At 37.8% G+C, this 15469-nt stretch overlaps 4 protein-coding genes across 5 annotated transcripts; 2 read left to right on the top strand and 2 right to left on the bottom strand.

The window, feature by feature from the left end:
- The first annotated feature begins 1096 nt into the window (after positions 1–1096).
- LOC113348888 (60S ribosomal protein L18-3-like) lies at positions 1097–3007 on the top strand. The gene is made up of 5 exons (XM_026592786.1): positions 1097–1209; positions 1294–1383; positions 1483–1611; positions 1737–1919; positions 2699–3007. The coding sequence occupies exons 1-5, from the start codon at positions 1207–1209 to the stop codon at positions 2852–2854; spliced, it is 561 nt and encodes a 186-aa protein (XP_026448571.1). The 5' UTR covers positions 1097–1206; the 3' UTR covers positions 2855–3007.
- A 944-nt stretch (positions 3008–3951) lies between these two features.
- On the bottom strand, positions 3952–5537 carry LOC113348887 (epoxide hydrolase A-like). Its single transcript, XM_026592785.1, has 4 exons — positions 5085–5537; positions 4819–4998; positions 4367–4608; positions 3952–4280 (listed from the first exon to the last, which is right to left on the bottom strand). Exons 1-4 carry the CDS (start codon positions 5370–5372, stop codon positions 4034–4036), a joined length of 957 nt encoding a protein of 318 aa, XP_026448570.1. The 5' UTR covers positions 5373–5537; the 3' UTR covers positions 3952–4033.
- Positions 5538–6044: 507 nt separating this feature from the next.
- LOC113348886 (putative invertase inhibitor) lies at positions 6045–6851 on the top strand. The gene has a single exon (XM_026592784.1). It carries the CDS (start codon positions 6129–6131, stop codon positions 6696–6698), a length of 570 nt encoding a protein of 189 aa, XP_026448569.1. The 5' UTR covers positions 6045–6128; the 3' UTR covers positions 6699–6851.
- Positions 6819–11263, bottom strand: LOC113348885 (condensin-2 complex subunit H2-like). Of its 2 annotated transcripts, none has more exons than XM_026592781.1 (11): positions 10776–11263; positions 10567–10666; positions 10332–10444; positions 10087–10229; positions 9540–9993; positions 9227–9402; positions 8979–9149; positions 8707–8811; positions 8107–8208; positions 7779–7943; positions 6819–7538 (listed from the first exon to the last, which is right to left on the bottom strand). In XM_026592781.1, exons 1-11 carry the CDS (start codon positions 10963–10965, stop codon positions 7152–7154), a joined length of 2106 nt encoding a protein of 701 aa, XP_026448566.1. In that variant the 5' UTR covers positions 10966–11263; the 3' UTR covers positions 6819–7151. The 2 variants fall into 2 exon arrangements, with proteins under 2 accessions (XP_026448566.1, XP_026448567.1); XM_026592782.1 differs by having other exon boundaries at positions 8707–8799.
- Positions 11264–15469: the final 4206 nt, after the last annotated feature.

Here is a 15469-nt window from a genome sequence, read left to right as displayed (position 1 = left end):
ATTAAGAATGGGTTTATAAGATGATTTAACAGTGAAAAACCATCATAGTTTTCCGTCCATCTAATTTTTTCTTGACCACGGGAATCCTAACAAGCAATATCTTCCTAACAATAGAAGCATCAAATAAAGTTTCCTGGACATTCGCCTATCAAGTTTTTGTATCACTACCTATTAATTGATCTACCGTTTTCATGTTACTTCTAAATCCAGTTATGAGTTCTATGAATTCAATACATTTCCTAACGTCCCGCCAAATCCAATAGTCATGAGTCGGCAAATATTAGTATAGTGTCCCCAAAGATCCAACATCCTCTAGGCCAACCTAGAGAGTAAAGCTTGGTTAAATATGTGAGATTTCCTAGTAGATTAATACCAAGAAATAATTTTGGTACCAAAAGTATGACAACATACTTCACATACCAAGGTATGTAGGTTCAACCAAATATTCGCTCTAATAATTTCCTCCTTTGTCAGTGTTAGTGACAAAACTTAAATTACATATGGACTTTTAAGATTTGACCTTAAGAACAACTTCCGTAATGCTTTCATGATTTCTCGAATCTTCAATATTTTTCTACGGTTCACGTTCTGTATGCGTTCAATGAGTATCTACAATTGAAAAATTCGTACTGCAAGAGATCTCTTCTTTATTTTTCTTATTTTTTTTTGGTGTTCTTGCTGCAAGTTTAAGAGTTGTTTTAGTTTTGATTTTCTCATTTTCCGTGTTATTTTTAACTTAATTATTAATTAATACTCCGTTCTAAAATGATAGGCTATCCTTTTTAACCACGAGCAACCGTTGTTTTTAACTTAATTTTTAATGATATGGTACGAAAATAACTTAGATTCAAAACTTAGATTCAAATTAGTGTAGCAATTTCAAGCCAAAACTCTAGCTATTTCCAATCTAGGTCCAGGATAGAGCTATTCCAGCATTCCCGAACTTATAAAATCCGAGTGAGTTCCAACTCAGTTATAAACGGTCACGATTGATTCTAATAAAAAAATTGACACCGATGATATTAGGTCGTACAAAGTGTCATTCATCTTAGGAGTACCGGATCACTTTAAAACCCTAAAATCCCATCCTTTTAAGATGCATAAAATGCTTCTCTCATTCTTTTCATCCAAAACAGCGGCGTGAAGCAGAAAGAAGAGGAAGGAGGAGGCGAAACCCTAAGTTTGCACCACCACCAGAAGAAGAAAATGGTACTGTCTCCCTCTCCCCACTCTCCCCTTCTATTCTCTGTGTCTTCACTGCTAACATCATTTCGATGGTGTTCTGTTTTGTAGGGTATCGATTTAATTGCAGGAGGAAAAAGCAAGAAAACCAAAAGGACAGCACCAAAATCCGATGATATCTACTTGAAACTTCTTGTCAAGGTATAAATCTAGAAACCCATTTCTCCAGTTCTTATAATTTTTGTATTATCACTTGAAAATCTCATTAAATGTTGTCTTTTGGTTCTGTGATGGATTTAGCTGTACCGATTTTTGGTACGAAGAACTGGAAGCAATTTTAATGCTGTGATCCTCAAGAGGTTGTTTATGAGCAAGGTTAATAAAGCTCCATTATCTCTCTCTAGATTGATCAAGTTTATGGATGGAAAGGTTTGTTTCTCTTTCTTTATTGGAGCCTTCTGTTTGTGATTTTGACACAACAAGTACTGTGCATAGAGAATGAGGTGTAACATTTTTTTTTTGTTGTTGTTGTGGGTTTGATTTGGTTTTTGTAGGATGGGAAGATTGCTGTCCTTGTTGGTACAGTTACTGATGATGTTAGGACTTATGAAGTACCAAAAATGAAGGTAGCTGCTTTGAGGTTTACAGAGACAGCCAGAGCTAGAGTTGAGAAAGCTGGCGGAGAGTGCTTGACCTTTGATCAGCTTGCTCTAAGAGCTCCTCTTGGACAGAACACGGTACGTCCTTAAAAAACCCTAATTTCTATGTGGAAGTTACATCTCATTGTGTATGTGCTCCTGTGATGTATATGAATAAAGAGTGTGTAAGTGAGTTGTGATTGGCTGGGTTTGATTATTATTATTGGTATTGGGGCGTGCAGATTAATTGTGATTTATTATTGTTGAATGAAAATTGCTTAATATATTTGCTTAAATTGATGTATGTGCTTTGTTTCCATTCATATTGCATTGTGTCTACTGTCAACCAAGACCAATAATGTCAATTGGAAATACAGCTACAGTTTTTTGAGCTTGATCTGTAAACCATCTGTTATTTATGTTGGCATAATTATCATAGGACAGTTACCAAGAGACTATTTGAGTGGGAACTGTTGTACTTGTTATCCTCATTTCGGGACTAGTCTGCATCATAGTTGATCAGTTCACCTGAAGTTATGCTAGTTTTGTCTTTATGATTAACATGAAGAACCCTGTCATTAGTTTATGAGGTCATCTCATCCTAGCTTCATTGCGATTGTTTGAAGAACTGTTTCCTGTTTTTCCAATAGGTTATAGTTAACTGTAGTTTCTGAGTTTTGTGCAAACCTAAGAAGATGATCTTGTAGGAAGCCAAAAAACCAACTTCATATGATGGCCTTCTGCATGTCTAAGATTTGTTGTAATGTATCCTTAAAGTTCTTTTTCCCCCTGTGGTTCTGTTGTGAACTTAATTAGCCCAACAATCTCCATTAGCTGTGTCTGTACTGATGTGTCAATTAATTTTGGTTTAATTGCAGGTTCTTCTTAGAGGTCCTAAGAATTCTCGTGAAGCTGTGAAGCACTTCGGAGCACCTGGTGTTCCACACAGTCACAGTAAGCCATACGTGCGATCAAAGGGAAGGAAGTTCGAGAAGGCTAGAGGAAAGAGAAACAGTAGGGGATTCAGAGTTTAAGTTATATTTTGCTGTGTCTTTTGTTGAGTTAAACTTAATAGTGTTTCAACTGAGTAAGGATCAAACTAAATTTGCCTGTTTGTTTTTCAAATTTTGTTAGACAAGAATTATTGAAGATATTTCAAGTTGAGATCATAGTTTTAGTTCTCCATATATTTGCGATGATCGTTTTTTTCCTGGTATGAATTATAGGTTTTGTCAATTATTCCTTAAAATCAATTTACTTTAGTTTGGTCTACTTGAAAGCATAATAATGCCTGAGATAGATCAATATAGCTAGCTGGTAGGAAATGTGTTTGCATTGGAGCCTGCAGCTGAAGCTTTGCTGATTTTTCCCACCAAGTTATGTGATGTGATGCAAGATTTTCACTCTTGTGAGTAAGAGCACGTCTTGCAATGAGGATGGATCTTTTGTTCTTCCTTTCTGCCTCTTTTTCTCTAGTTAAAATTTTAGGAGAAGTGGGGTGATCTTGATCCAACTAATGAATTCTCCTATTGTTTATCCTGTCCTGCACGAGCAATAAACCAACGTATTTTAGAAGAGAAGCTGGAATTGAACTGCGGCCTTAGTCATCACTAGCAATTACATCTTGCGAGCAACCAAATGATTTCTTGGACCTTGCAATTTCCCCCTCACTTTGTGATGCCGATTCTGGTTGTGCGCTACCTAGAAAAGATTTAAACTTGCATTTAACAAAATAACTGATCTGGGGTTTCGGGATCTATTAACTTGGCATCCGCAAGAATAGGCAAAATGGCTGGGGTTTCGGGACTTATAGGCCTCCCCAAGAATTGGGGAGGGTGGATCTTCCTCAAGTTGCAAAGGAAGAGGGTGAGATGCCACTGCAAACCTCATGCAGTTTCGTAGGTTGTCATCATAGATACCCATGCAAAGGAGGTTTAGCTGATCAAGGTCACCCCTTTTCTCTAAGATGAAATGATTCAGACATTGTCCCTCCCAAATGTCGATGTTTACTGAATGGCTTTTGTTGCTTGGGCCGGTCATAAGAGGCAAAAAGATTCTCGAGGAGACAGCTAGTTGAGGTAAGTAGTTATTTATATATATATATATATATAGATTCACTCTATGCAAGTACATAGGTCTATTCAGAAGCTGAATTTATGTAGATTTACTGGAGTGGAACACCATAAAGGAAAGAAAAACCAAAACTTAACATATTAGAACTTCTGGAAGAAATTATAAATGTGTTCATTAACTTCATCTGGTATTTCCTGGTTCATGAAATGAGCAACTCCTTCCAGTACAACTACTTCCTGCAAGAAAGGAACATCTTTCTTGAACTCGCCACCATGTATGTATTCCTTTGCCCCTGGTGTTGTATAGGTCACGTCTTCATTCCCAACGATGAACTTCACTGGCACTTTCACTTCTGCATTACACCATGGTGCAGTTAGCTCCCAGCTCCTGCACAAAAGAAAACCGTAAGTTCTCGAGTATGGGTATATTTGGGCGCAGAAATGAATCCACAAATAAACTGAAATTATGCGTACAAATCCAGAGCGCGGTAGTAATTCAATCCTCCTGTGAAGCCTTTAAGGTCGAATTTGCTGGCATAGTAAGCGACATCTTCTTCTGTCAACCAAGATGGCAAGGTAGCTGGTTTATTTGGTGAACCTCCAAACCCAATCTCTTTAGGTACACATAGTGGTCCTGGTGTACGCATTGCAAAAAATTTCGTAATTAGATTCCTTGTGGTAGAACGAGCAAATTCTGCTTCTGCAACTCCAGGTTCCTGAAAACACCATTAAGCACTATAAGTTTGCCGTGTATGGAATTCACAGGCTCAAATTAGAAAGAAAATTAAATATAGTATCTTCTTGAAATACCACAATTCCAGTGATGCTTGCAGAGTATTCACAATTCCAGGCCAATTAAGTGACACCCCCAAGAAGCAAATCTCTTGGGTTACACACAATTTTGTAAAGGAAAAAGAAGACTAAACCTGAAATCTGCATATATAGTAGTCATCCCCAAAAGCAGCTCTTAATCTCTCAGTTGGTTTGTTTGCTGCTCTTCTTGGAAAAGCAACACTGGTATTCACCAAAGCTTTAACTCTGTCTGGTCTCAACAAACAAAAATACCATGCAATCAAAGCTCCCCAATCATGTCCAACAACAAACACCTATAAACAAAATTCAAAACATTAATCAGAACCCATTATTCTAACCCCCAACAAAAGCAACATGAGTTTTGCATAATTTTTTTTACCTGATCTAAACCAAGAGTGTTAATAAGAGACACAAGGTCGCCAACTATATGAAGAACTGAGTAACTTTGTATAGAAGTAGGTGCATCAGTATCACCATAACCTCTAAGATCAGGAGCTATACATCTATAACCGCGAGAAGATAATGAGAGAATTTGATGACGCCATGAATACCAAAGTTCAGGAAATCCATGAAGAAACAAAATTGCTGGGTGTTCCTTGTTTCCTTTCTCTGCTACATGCATGTTAATACCGTTTACTAACACATTTTGGTGTTCAATTCCTTCCATTTTGTATCTGTTGATCGACTTTGGGTTTTGTTTAGCTTTTATAGATTTGATGATTAATTTTTAGATTCCGATAGTGCAGAGAGTGAGAAGAGATAGTAATAAGACAAGCGTCGAGACTTAGGTTGTGGTGTTGGACAATCATTGATCCTACACGTTGTCTCATGTGGTTGATTCTAGATAATAATGAATTATTGCTACATAGGACTTATAATAATGAGGTCCACTTTATTGATGCCTCGTCCTTTTTGTTGCTGGATCCGAATATCTTTTTTTTTTCCGTTAGTAACGATAGTTCATTAAATCAGAAAATTAGTGATCTTGGATTGTATGGACATCATTTATCTACTAGGAAAATGCTTTTGGGGCATTCATTTCAAGGGCAATTAATTCCTTACCATGATTTTGCTCTACTTTTCTTCCCTAAATAGGTTGACCCCATTCTTAAATGATAGACCATTGCTAATGTAATGGTAAACCTCAATCCTCTCCTAATCAAAGTTCTTAAAATGAACTTGCTTAATTAAGCTTTTCTCTTTATTAACAGCAACTAAATATCCAGATAATCATTAACCAGAACCATTATTAGGAAAACTGTTGATATTTCACTAAAAATGGTACAAAGTTGAAACGAAACTAACCAACCTAGCAGCACTATATGAAGACAACCCATGAACATCATGACAATTGCCATCACAATTTGCTTTTGCAGGCCAAATTTTCTTCTTTTTGCTTTAATTTGTTCTGAAAGCTTTAGCAATGGATCATCACCAAACCATGGCTTCCGTTCTCTTGATCTTTCTTGTTTCAGCTCATCAAGTCTTTGCAGCTACATTACACCCTGCAGCTTCACCACACAATGCACCAACCACAACCGACTTAATCTCTAAAACATGTGCAGCTGTCCCATTCAAAGATCTCTGCATCAAAACCCTCAGCGCAGACCCTGACAGCGTAGAAGCTGACTTAGCCGGTCTTGCTTCAATTGCAATCAAGGTTGCCATGCAAAATGGAACTGACACATACAACTACGTTGACCAATTGCAAAAGAAGGCACAATACCAGCCATTCACACAACAATGCTTGTCCGACTGTTCTGAGCATTACATGGATGCAGTTGATCAGTTGGAAGACTCACTTGCTGCCATTGATGCTCAGGGTTTCAACGACGTGGCTACATGGGTGCAGGCAGCTATGACTGATGCTGAATCGTGTGAGGACGGATTTAAGGATGGTTCTGGTCCATCCTTGCTGACTGACAGATATGCCGTCTTCAATCAATTATGCAGCAATGCTCTGTCCATCGCCAACATGTTGGCTAAAGCTTGAGTGATTCTCTGCCTTGTTCAGTAATTGGTCTTGCTGCTATATATAATATGAGTGATGATATGAAATGAACTAACTAACTTGTCGGATTTAATATAATTCAATTTGATCTGTACACTCTTCTGCAGTCATTGTTTCTTTTCTTCTTCTTTTCAATGATTAATGTGCTCGATACAAGCAAGCCAACCAACACATCTAAAAAAAAAATCAGGAACAGAGACACAGAAACAAGGACAATTGAGAACTAAATTAGAACATGACATTACAAGCATACAGTACAATTTGTATATCCAACTAATCCTAAGTCACACTCACAATCAGATACCTACAGATACATGCGCCCAATCCACTGGTGTTAGAAAACCTCGGGTTTCAGTAGGTTAGCTAGGGCAAATCACTACAATCTCTAATACCATACAATGCCTAACTGGTTATCAAAAAATAACCAGTATCTCATCATGCAGATTGCAAATCTACAGGCTCAATCAGTCGAGACTTTCGTCTTTTCTTCCCCTCCGGGGTACACCTCACTGCACTTATCTTTCCAACCTTAACAGAGAACTTTCCATTCGATTGTGATGACTTTGACGATGAGGCGATTCCCATAGAGGAAGAACCTACTTTCTGAATTTTTTCTCCACCGCCACCACCCTTCTCCTTATCAGCTTGATTGCCTGGTTTCTTGATAGGAGAATTTGGTCTCTTTTTCGAGGACCGAAGTTGCACTTCCTTTCTCCTGGCATCAGTAAGGAGTCGGACAGAAAAAGGATTTGTAGCAGTGTAACAAAATGATTGACCACCACTAGATTCAGATTTAATCAGGTCAACGTTTCCATTATTCACCTGTAAAAAGTAAATGACAGTAAGAATAAAGCATGTGATCTTCTACATGTACAAATTTCAAAAAGACGGAAGAAAAAAAAGCGCAAAAAGGCAACTAGTAATAATGATATACTATCATGGTCGATTGCAGAAATTCCCCTAGGAAAGCTTTGATTTTTGATTCTTTTAATCTAGGAAATCCATCTACCAATATAATAAAAGGAGACCAAAAAACTCTTCAGATAGTCAAAAGGAAATCACCAGCTGCAGTAGCGCAGAGAAAGTCCTCGCAACATCATGCTTTTCGTTTCCCTTAACAACATCCGTAAAGGGTATTCCACTACCACTTGCACTATCTGCCTCGAGCGACAATTTGTTCAAAACCCTTTCACCATATTCATGAATATCAAAAGGTGGGCGTAAATCCTGTCAGACAAAGTTCTTGTAAAGTGAGAGTGAGACCACTGGGAAAATCCAAGCTATTCCATGAGACAAGAAATGCAAATTCTAATTAGATAATATTAATATAGAACCAAATCAGAAATCTGAACAAGGCAAATGAAAAGCTTTGCAGTTAATACATTAATACCTGATCTTCCAAGGTTTGCTCGATTCTTTGTTTCCATGTTGAAACCCGGGTTGCCAACTCCGTTTGCTTCTCAGTTTCAGCTATGCTCGCAAGGAGGTCATCCTACAAAAGCGAAGATGAGGTTACTCACAAACATACTTGTCACAAGAATTAGACCTTGGAGACACAAATTTTTGTCATCAACATAAGGTGCATATAAATCACATGAAGACAGATAAACTGATGACAACACCCTGCAAGCATATACTGGTAGGACAGCCTAAAGAAAAAAAGTGCTAGCAAATTTCAAATGAAAGAAGACTCCAGCACCCTAAGTTCATACATATGTGAGCCTTGACATTACAAACTCGGCTTCGGAAATTAACCTCTGAGTTGCCTCTCATTATGTTGTCCACAATGCAAATACCTTTGGCTTAAGAATCATATCTTATTTTGTACTGAATGCTGATACGTGCACTTTTGTTAGTCTTCATCACTTCGAAAGTTTCTGGGTTAACTAAGCTACATCTATCTCTATACATGTCCATATGTTGTTTTATACCGACTGCTTAAACTAGCAACAATTACCACAATGTAAAACAAGTTCCAAAAATGGCATACCAGATGCGAACGGCAAAGATCTTCAAAATCTTCCAGTTCTGGTTCTACACGTCCAAAATCAGTACTTTCAAAGTGAACGATCTGCTCGTCATCCTGTAAATGAATCTTTTAATAAAACATTCACTGGTAAATAAGAAGTTAAAAAATAAAAAAGGTGCTGATGTGGTATTCTAGTATAAAAATTAAACGAGTTCCCCCACAATGAGGTCAGACATATGAGACCCCATCACACCAGAATAATCTCCTTAACAAATAAAAATAAGCAAGCTTACCTTATTTGCGTTTAAGAGTTCTTCCACATCCATGAAAGTATTTTCAGGCATGTCAAAGTCATCTTGGTCAAAATCTGGGATGTCATGCTCGGATTCATTACCTTTGTCAGCTTCAGCACTCCCAAAAGGATTGGACGGTTCACTTCCTCCGATAGTAAGTGACTGTCGAAGCTGTTATTGGGATATTATGTATCAGCGGCAACCTCGATATTCATAAAATCAAACTACACATTTGATGAAAACCAAACCTGTTCAAAAAGTGGAAGCGTTGTGGATTCCCGGATAATTTCACAGGCACGGTTCTGTGCCTCCCACATTTCTGCAAATTCTGGGCTTACAATACCAGTCAATTTTGCAATAGGAAATTGCATAGTAATAGAAATGCGTTTACTGGGATTCGGCTTCCTCCTTTTAGGAATATTTCCTGTTTAACAAATACAAGGAAAAAAACACGCTTTTAGTATAGAAACTAAGAGCATTTAAGGAACATCATCCTAAAAGAAAAATAAAAAGAACTAAAGAAAATAGGAGAGCCCAGATGCAAACAGGATACTTGGATACCTTTTTTAAACGGTTTTACTTTCAAAGTCCCTGGTTCATGAGGATTCAAAGGTTTCCACGGATCATCCTCATCGGTATCATCTTCTGACATACTCCCATGTAATGAATAACCACCATTATTGTTATCATCTCCATGGTAGTCATTGTTATCATCTCCATGTGAGTCATTTTTAGGAAAACTACAGTCAGGAGGATCCTGAGAAAAACTATTCTCATGGTTGCAACCGATCATAGGAGACTTTTCAGGATTGACATTTTGTTTTTGAGTTGATTTACGGCAGCCAGTTCCCCCAGTTCTAGACGGAGTTTGACCAAAAGTTTTGCGACCCTTGGACCTAATTGAGCTAGCTCTATGATTTACAGCAGCTCTGCTACGCTTTATGAATTTCTGAATTTCTACCGCATCACAAGGATCTAACAGAATAAAATCCTCATAGAGATCACATGTGGATAACTGCATCCATAAACAATAATATCACAACAAAATTCACATAACTTCGCGTGAATCAAGAAAGACAGTTCAGGTTTGCTAAAACAAACATAGTACCAGATATGTTTCCAGTTCCCCAGTTTCGCCAGTAGGATCAAAACAATCCCCTTCTAGTACAACCAAATTCGACGGTGGCTTCACAAACTGATTTAAGTTATCATCTTTCCCCGGCGCACCATCCAAAGAATTGTTAGCTTCCACTATATCAATACAAACAAACCATCAACCAACAAGCAAACTATACATCAAGAATACTTCACCAACACCAGCACGCATAGAATAACATCAAGTAAATTACTTACCCGGAACATCATCTAATCCCAAAAATAGTTCATTGCTTTCATCAACATCTGCTTGGTTATCACGTCTTCCTTCAGTACGCTGTACCGACGCTTCCGCTGGTTGTTCCTCTTGACTATTCACAACAACAATACCACCAACACCATAAATTTACTAACTTGGACCCCCTGACAAGACCCAGATTATGCAAACAACTCCAAACTTAAATATTTGTAAAGTTTCATAAAAATATCTCACCTTTTTTGAGAAATGAAGTCCAAAGCATGTAAAACTAATGTATAAAGATACTCAACTTTTCGACTATACACTTGAATTGAACCTTGAAGTAACAAAGCAGCTACATTGATACAACAACAACAACAACAAACAAAACTTTATCAAAAACCCTAATTTCAATACAAACCCTAAAACTGAAAGACTCCTAAAAAAGGGGTAATTTTTTTTACCTTCAGCGAAATTAACAGATAAGTGGGCATCTTCTTCGTGGTTAATAGGTTCACCAGAACATATCTTCAAGAGATAATCTTCGAGATTTTTAGCAAGATCAACTGACCAATTTGACTGTGGGTCACGAAGCGGATGTACAATATGAAATCTCGAACTACTACCACTCCCGTCTTCTTTGTCAAAGTTCATTTTTTGTTGTATGAATAGAAAAACCCATGCCTTGATTTCATCTCATTCCCATCTCAAAAACCCCTAATTTCAAAAAAAAAGGCCCAAATTTGAGGAAATTGGAAGAACCTAAATTGGATGTTTTTGAGAAACCCTAGAAAAGGGGTTGTGAGAAATCAGTATAAGGAAGTAGCGGGGGAGATGAATTGATGGTCAGTAGATAGAAAGGAAACTCCTTTGGTTGGATTTTGAGTTCTGCACTTCTGTGTTTTTTTCTAGAAGAGAGAGAGAGTAGAGGAGAGAGAATTAGGGTCTTTGATTTTTTGAGTTCAAATTATTAAGTTGGGACTGTTTTTTCCCGCTTAAGATTTGACTAAATGGTGACAATCTGGATAGTGTGAGACTGGTTCTTTTCGTATTCCGGTTACAAGTGAAGGTTGACGCAAGTAGTCAGCAAGCTACAAACTCAGAATGTATTACGGGGCCGGTTCCTATGGTAAGTTGTCAAATTGTGATTTTGCCATGCCAGGTGGACTGGCAAACGGTGCACGCCACTATGGGGAAAAAAATAAGCGGTCAAGCTTCCACCTAGCGGTCGAGACTACACCGTTAGAGGTCGAGTAGCTCTACCGCCTATAAATACCCTTATTTCTTATCCTTTTTCATTCACAAAACAAAAATCCTTTCTTCCCTTCTCTAAAGAGCAGACCAGAGCGATTTTTTAAAAATGAGTTCCAAAAAAGAAAATCAAAGGAAAAGAAATCGGAAGGAAAAAGGAAAATCTGTTGCAGATAGTGATATCGTATGGATTCAGGATAAAGAGCACGAGTTCGCTAATATTAGGCAACTAGTTGGATTTGGTGCAACATCTATGCATTTATCTAACCATCCCGAGCGAGTTTTGTTACCTAAATTAAGAGGTGGGTGGTCTGAGCTAAGTGAAATTTATGAGTTACTCCCAGAACCTGTTCAAGAATCCTTGAGAAGATATCCTTGGCAGCGTTTATATTTCATGAAAGGCAAAAAACACATGACTTGAATTGTGCGAGTTATTTGTGAACGTTGGTGGAACACTGCAAATACCTTCTTTTTCAAGGATTTTGAGTGTGGTAAGTTCTATTTCTTCCATTCAATAGTTTAATTTTTAGTTCAGAAACAAATTTTAGTTCCACATATAAACTTTGATTTTATGACCATGTTGTTTTTAGGGTTCACACCGTTAGATTTGTATGTGTTGACTGGAATAAAATGTGAGGGTGATGTAGTACAATTTAACCAATTAAAGTGGATATCAGAAGGAAGATGGAAACAATTACTCCCCTTGTACTCAAATGATACTGGAGGAGAGCCAAATTCCAGAGACATACACTCATTTGGATTAAAAGTGTCTAGGTTGAAGGCTTTTTTGGGCCGTTACAATGCCAGGGGGATGAACAGAGCTGAAGATTATCCCGAGCTTAAACGGATTTTTGTATTATGGATGTTAGGCCAAGTTTTTTTTCTCAATGCAAGCTCAGTGTCATTAGTTGGTTTTCTGGAATATTTACAAGATTTAAGTAAAGCGCCAAATTATGATTGGGGTATTGCAATTTTAGTTGAATTATACATATGTCTCAGTGATTGCTCAATTAAGAAGACTGATAGCTTAAATGCATTTTGGGTCGTATTGGAGGTAAGAACTATTTATTGTATCAATGTTATTTTTCAGTGGTGAAATGTACTAACACATCAATTTTTGTCAATGTTCTTTTTCAGTATTGGTGGTATACTTACTTTACGATCAGCAAACCTGATCTTCATGATAAACAATTAATATTTCCAGTAGTGTACAAGTACAGAGCTGATAACTGGATTGGCCAGATTAATGATGGTCAAAATGTTGCTACTATGCAAAGGATGCAACAAGTGTGCAGCACTAGTATCAACATTACGACAACGCCGTATACAGTAATAGATGAGTTCAATTCTGATTTGATACAAGACATGCTTCGGTTAAGCCTTAAGCGACTTGTATTTTACAGTCCACTTAGTGGTCAGAGTATTTGGTACTACGGAGAAAGACATCTTTTTCAGTTACAAGGAAGAAAGGTAAAAGCCATCAACCTGTTTCCAACTTCAATTATTTCACATGATGATTGGATAAAGTTGATAAGTAATGGACAACCTTGGGAAGAAGCTGATGATTTGATCCAAGAACCAGAAAATGATTATGATTACTACAGTTGGTACCAAAAGGTATGCAAGCTAAGTATTGTTGTTCAACCACAAAACTTAGGTAGTGTTGACTTTCCAGCAATTGGAAATTTTCCACTTACAGATCTTCAATCCCAACCCCCACCACAGACGGGCGAACCATGTACGTACCCTAACACTCAAATGGGGTCACATATGCCTCAGATATCTTGGGAAGTCCAGACTTTATCACCGACTGGAGATGTTATTATAGTTCAACTTACTAGTAAAGGTATGCAGCAGAGCTATCCATACGATGGTGTGGATGCAACAAAAGAAGAGTATAAGACCGAGTTGAACAACTTTTCGCATTTTACCAGACGATTCCAAAATTTTCACTTGAGTCGGATGCAGGCTTTGAGGGACAGTATGAGTTATGAATTGCCTGAGACTCCGTTAGGGTCAAGTTCTTAAATGCCCGGTGAAAGTAATACAAGAGTTCGTGCAAGTGGAGGTCGTGTAAGTGAAAGTCGTGCAAGTGGAAGTCGCGCAAGTGGAAGTCGTGGAGGTCGTAGAAGTCATCATGACCCTACGATGGAAGAGACTATGGTGGAAGAAACTCGGCAAGAAAACTTGGAGATGGAGATGGATTTTCATTCTCCTCTTGGTTTCATTCCTCAAGGTCCTGTACTTACTCCTAGTGGTGCACAGGTAAATTTGGATGCATTTAGGCAATCTGTAATGTATACCCCAACGATTTCAACATTTCACCGATTTCAAGCACCTCCAATGGGTCTGATACAATTTCAAGGTTATGACTCACCTGATGCTACTCAACCACCATCTTAGAGTCAGAATAATGAGTTTTCACAAGATCCAACAGGCTTAGGGGAATATGTATTTAGTGGTAATCGTTAGTTTGAGAGTTTTTCTTAGTTGTTTTTGTTAATTTCTATTTCGTGGTTTGTTTAAATCGTTAATGTAATTGCACTTTTGTTTGATAAATAATAATCTTCATTTAAAATTTTATATATAAGTTATAATTAAGAACTTAGAATTGATAATCTAGATTAAATTGGGGCAACACTTTTAAGATTTCATAACAACTTGCATATCTGAACTTCTCTCCGTTGTCACGCAGCCACTTTGCACGACATCTTTGATCAATCTCCACTAGGGTTTCACCACTTCTCATGTTTCGAGCCTCTTCCCTTATCATACCAATATACTTGTTAACATTCCTGGAAATTATGGAGAACCGAGCACCCAACCCCAACGAATTCCGATTGTAGAGGTTCGTTGTTTCTTCTTCAAATTTCATTAAAACGCGTTCCCAAAACGGAATTAGCCGTAATGCGCCATCAACGATTGGATGATTAGTGTAGAAAACATAATTCCTGCAGATGCGTTCATCTTCGAACGTGCTGAAATTGAGTTGATGTGCAACTCTCCAACTATTTGCTCTTCTTAATTCATTTTCCACACTGGCTCGAAGTGCAAATCTTTGATTTTCGGACGCATGTTCCTCTTCTATGAACTGAGCCATAGACATGTCTTGAACCATTGTAAAAACTAAGAAAATAAGAAGAAGGTGTGAGTTAAAATGTTTGAGGAATATGGTATTTATAAGGAGGAAAAATTATGGCCGTTGGATCAGATTATACTCAGCGGTGAAAACTAAACCGTCAGGTCATATAAAACCCGGTAGTTGTGCAGTAAACACCTAATTGGACCGAGCGGTCGAGACTCGACCGCTCGGTGGAAACTTGACCTGGCATGGCTCAGTGGCAAATTTTCCACTTAAACAGGCCAGTTTTCCCCCTCCATAGTGGGTGCTTAAATGGCAAGTATGGACCATGTGGTGATCTTGCAGGCACTTGATGACCTTCCAGCAAGTATGGATTAAACTTGTTAAGCACCCTCAAAATGGTGAAACAAGTTTCATGTTAGAAGCTGCAACCTTTGTGGGATCTTTTCCACTCTTCCCGACATCTTCGTTCCACATCCGGTTCGCCTTCACCACTTTTTCAGTTGTTCCACAATTGAGTGATCAAAGCTAAATATTCAGAAATGGATGCCGAAATTGAGTGAAAACGATGACACAACCCATCGACATCACGTCTATTAATGTTACCGGTTTCTTCACCAAATTTTTCTAAAATCTTACCATAAAAAGTTCTTTTTTTCTTGATAAATACCACTGATATCATCTAATTAAATCATTTAATTAAATAATACATAATTTCTGCAAAGTGACTCGTCTTCATCCATCGTATACTTGGGACCACGAATTCTTGTGTTCCTTTGTTGTGATTGTTGTGTTTCTTGTTGTGTTTGTTGTGGTGTTTGTGTT

The sequence above is a fragment of the Papaver somniferum genome, chromosome 2 (assembly GCF_003573695.1).
Source record: "Papaver somniferum cultivar HN1 chromosome 2, ASM357369v1, whole genome shotgun sequence".
In the NCBI taxonomy this organism is placed as follows: Eukaryota; Viridiplantae; Streptophyta; class Magnoliopsida; order Ranunculales; family Papaveraceae; genus Papaver; species Papaver somniferum.
The sequence above is the reverse complement of the archived record's forward strand: the minus strand, read 5'-3'. Positions and strand labels throughout refer to the sequence as shown.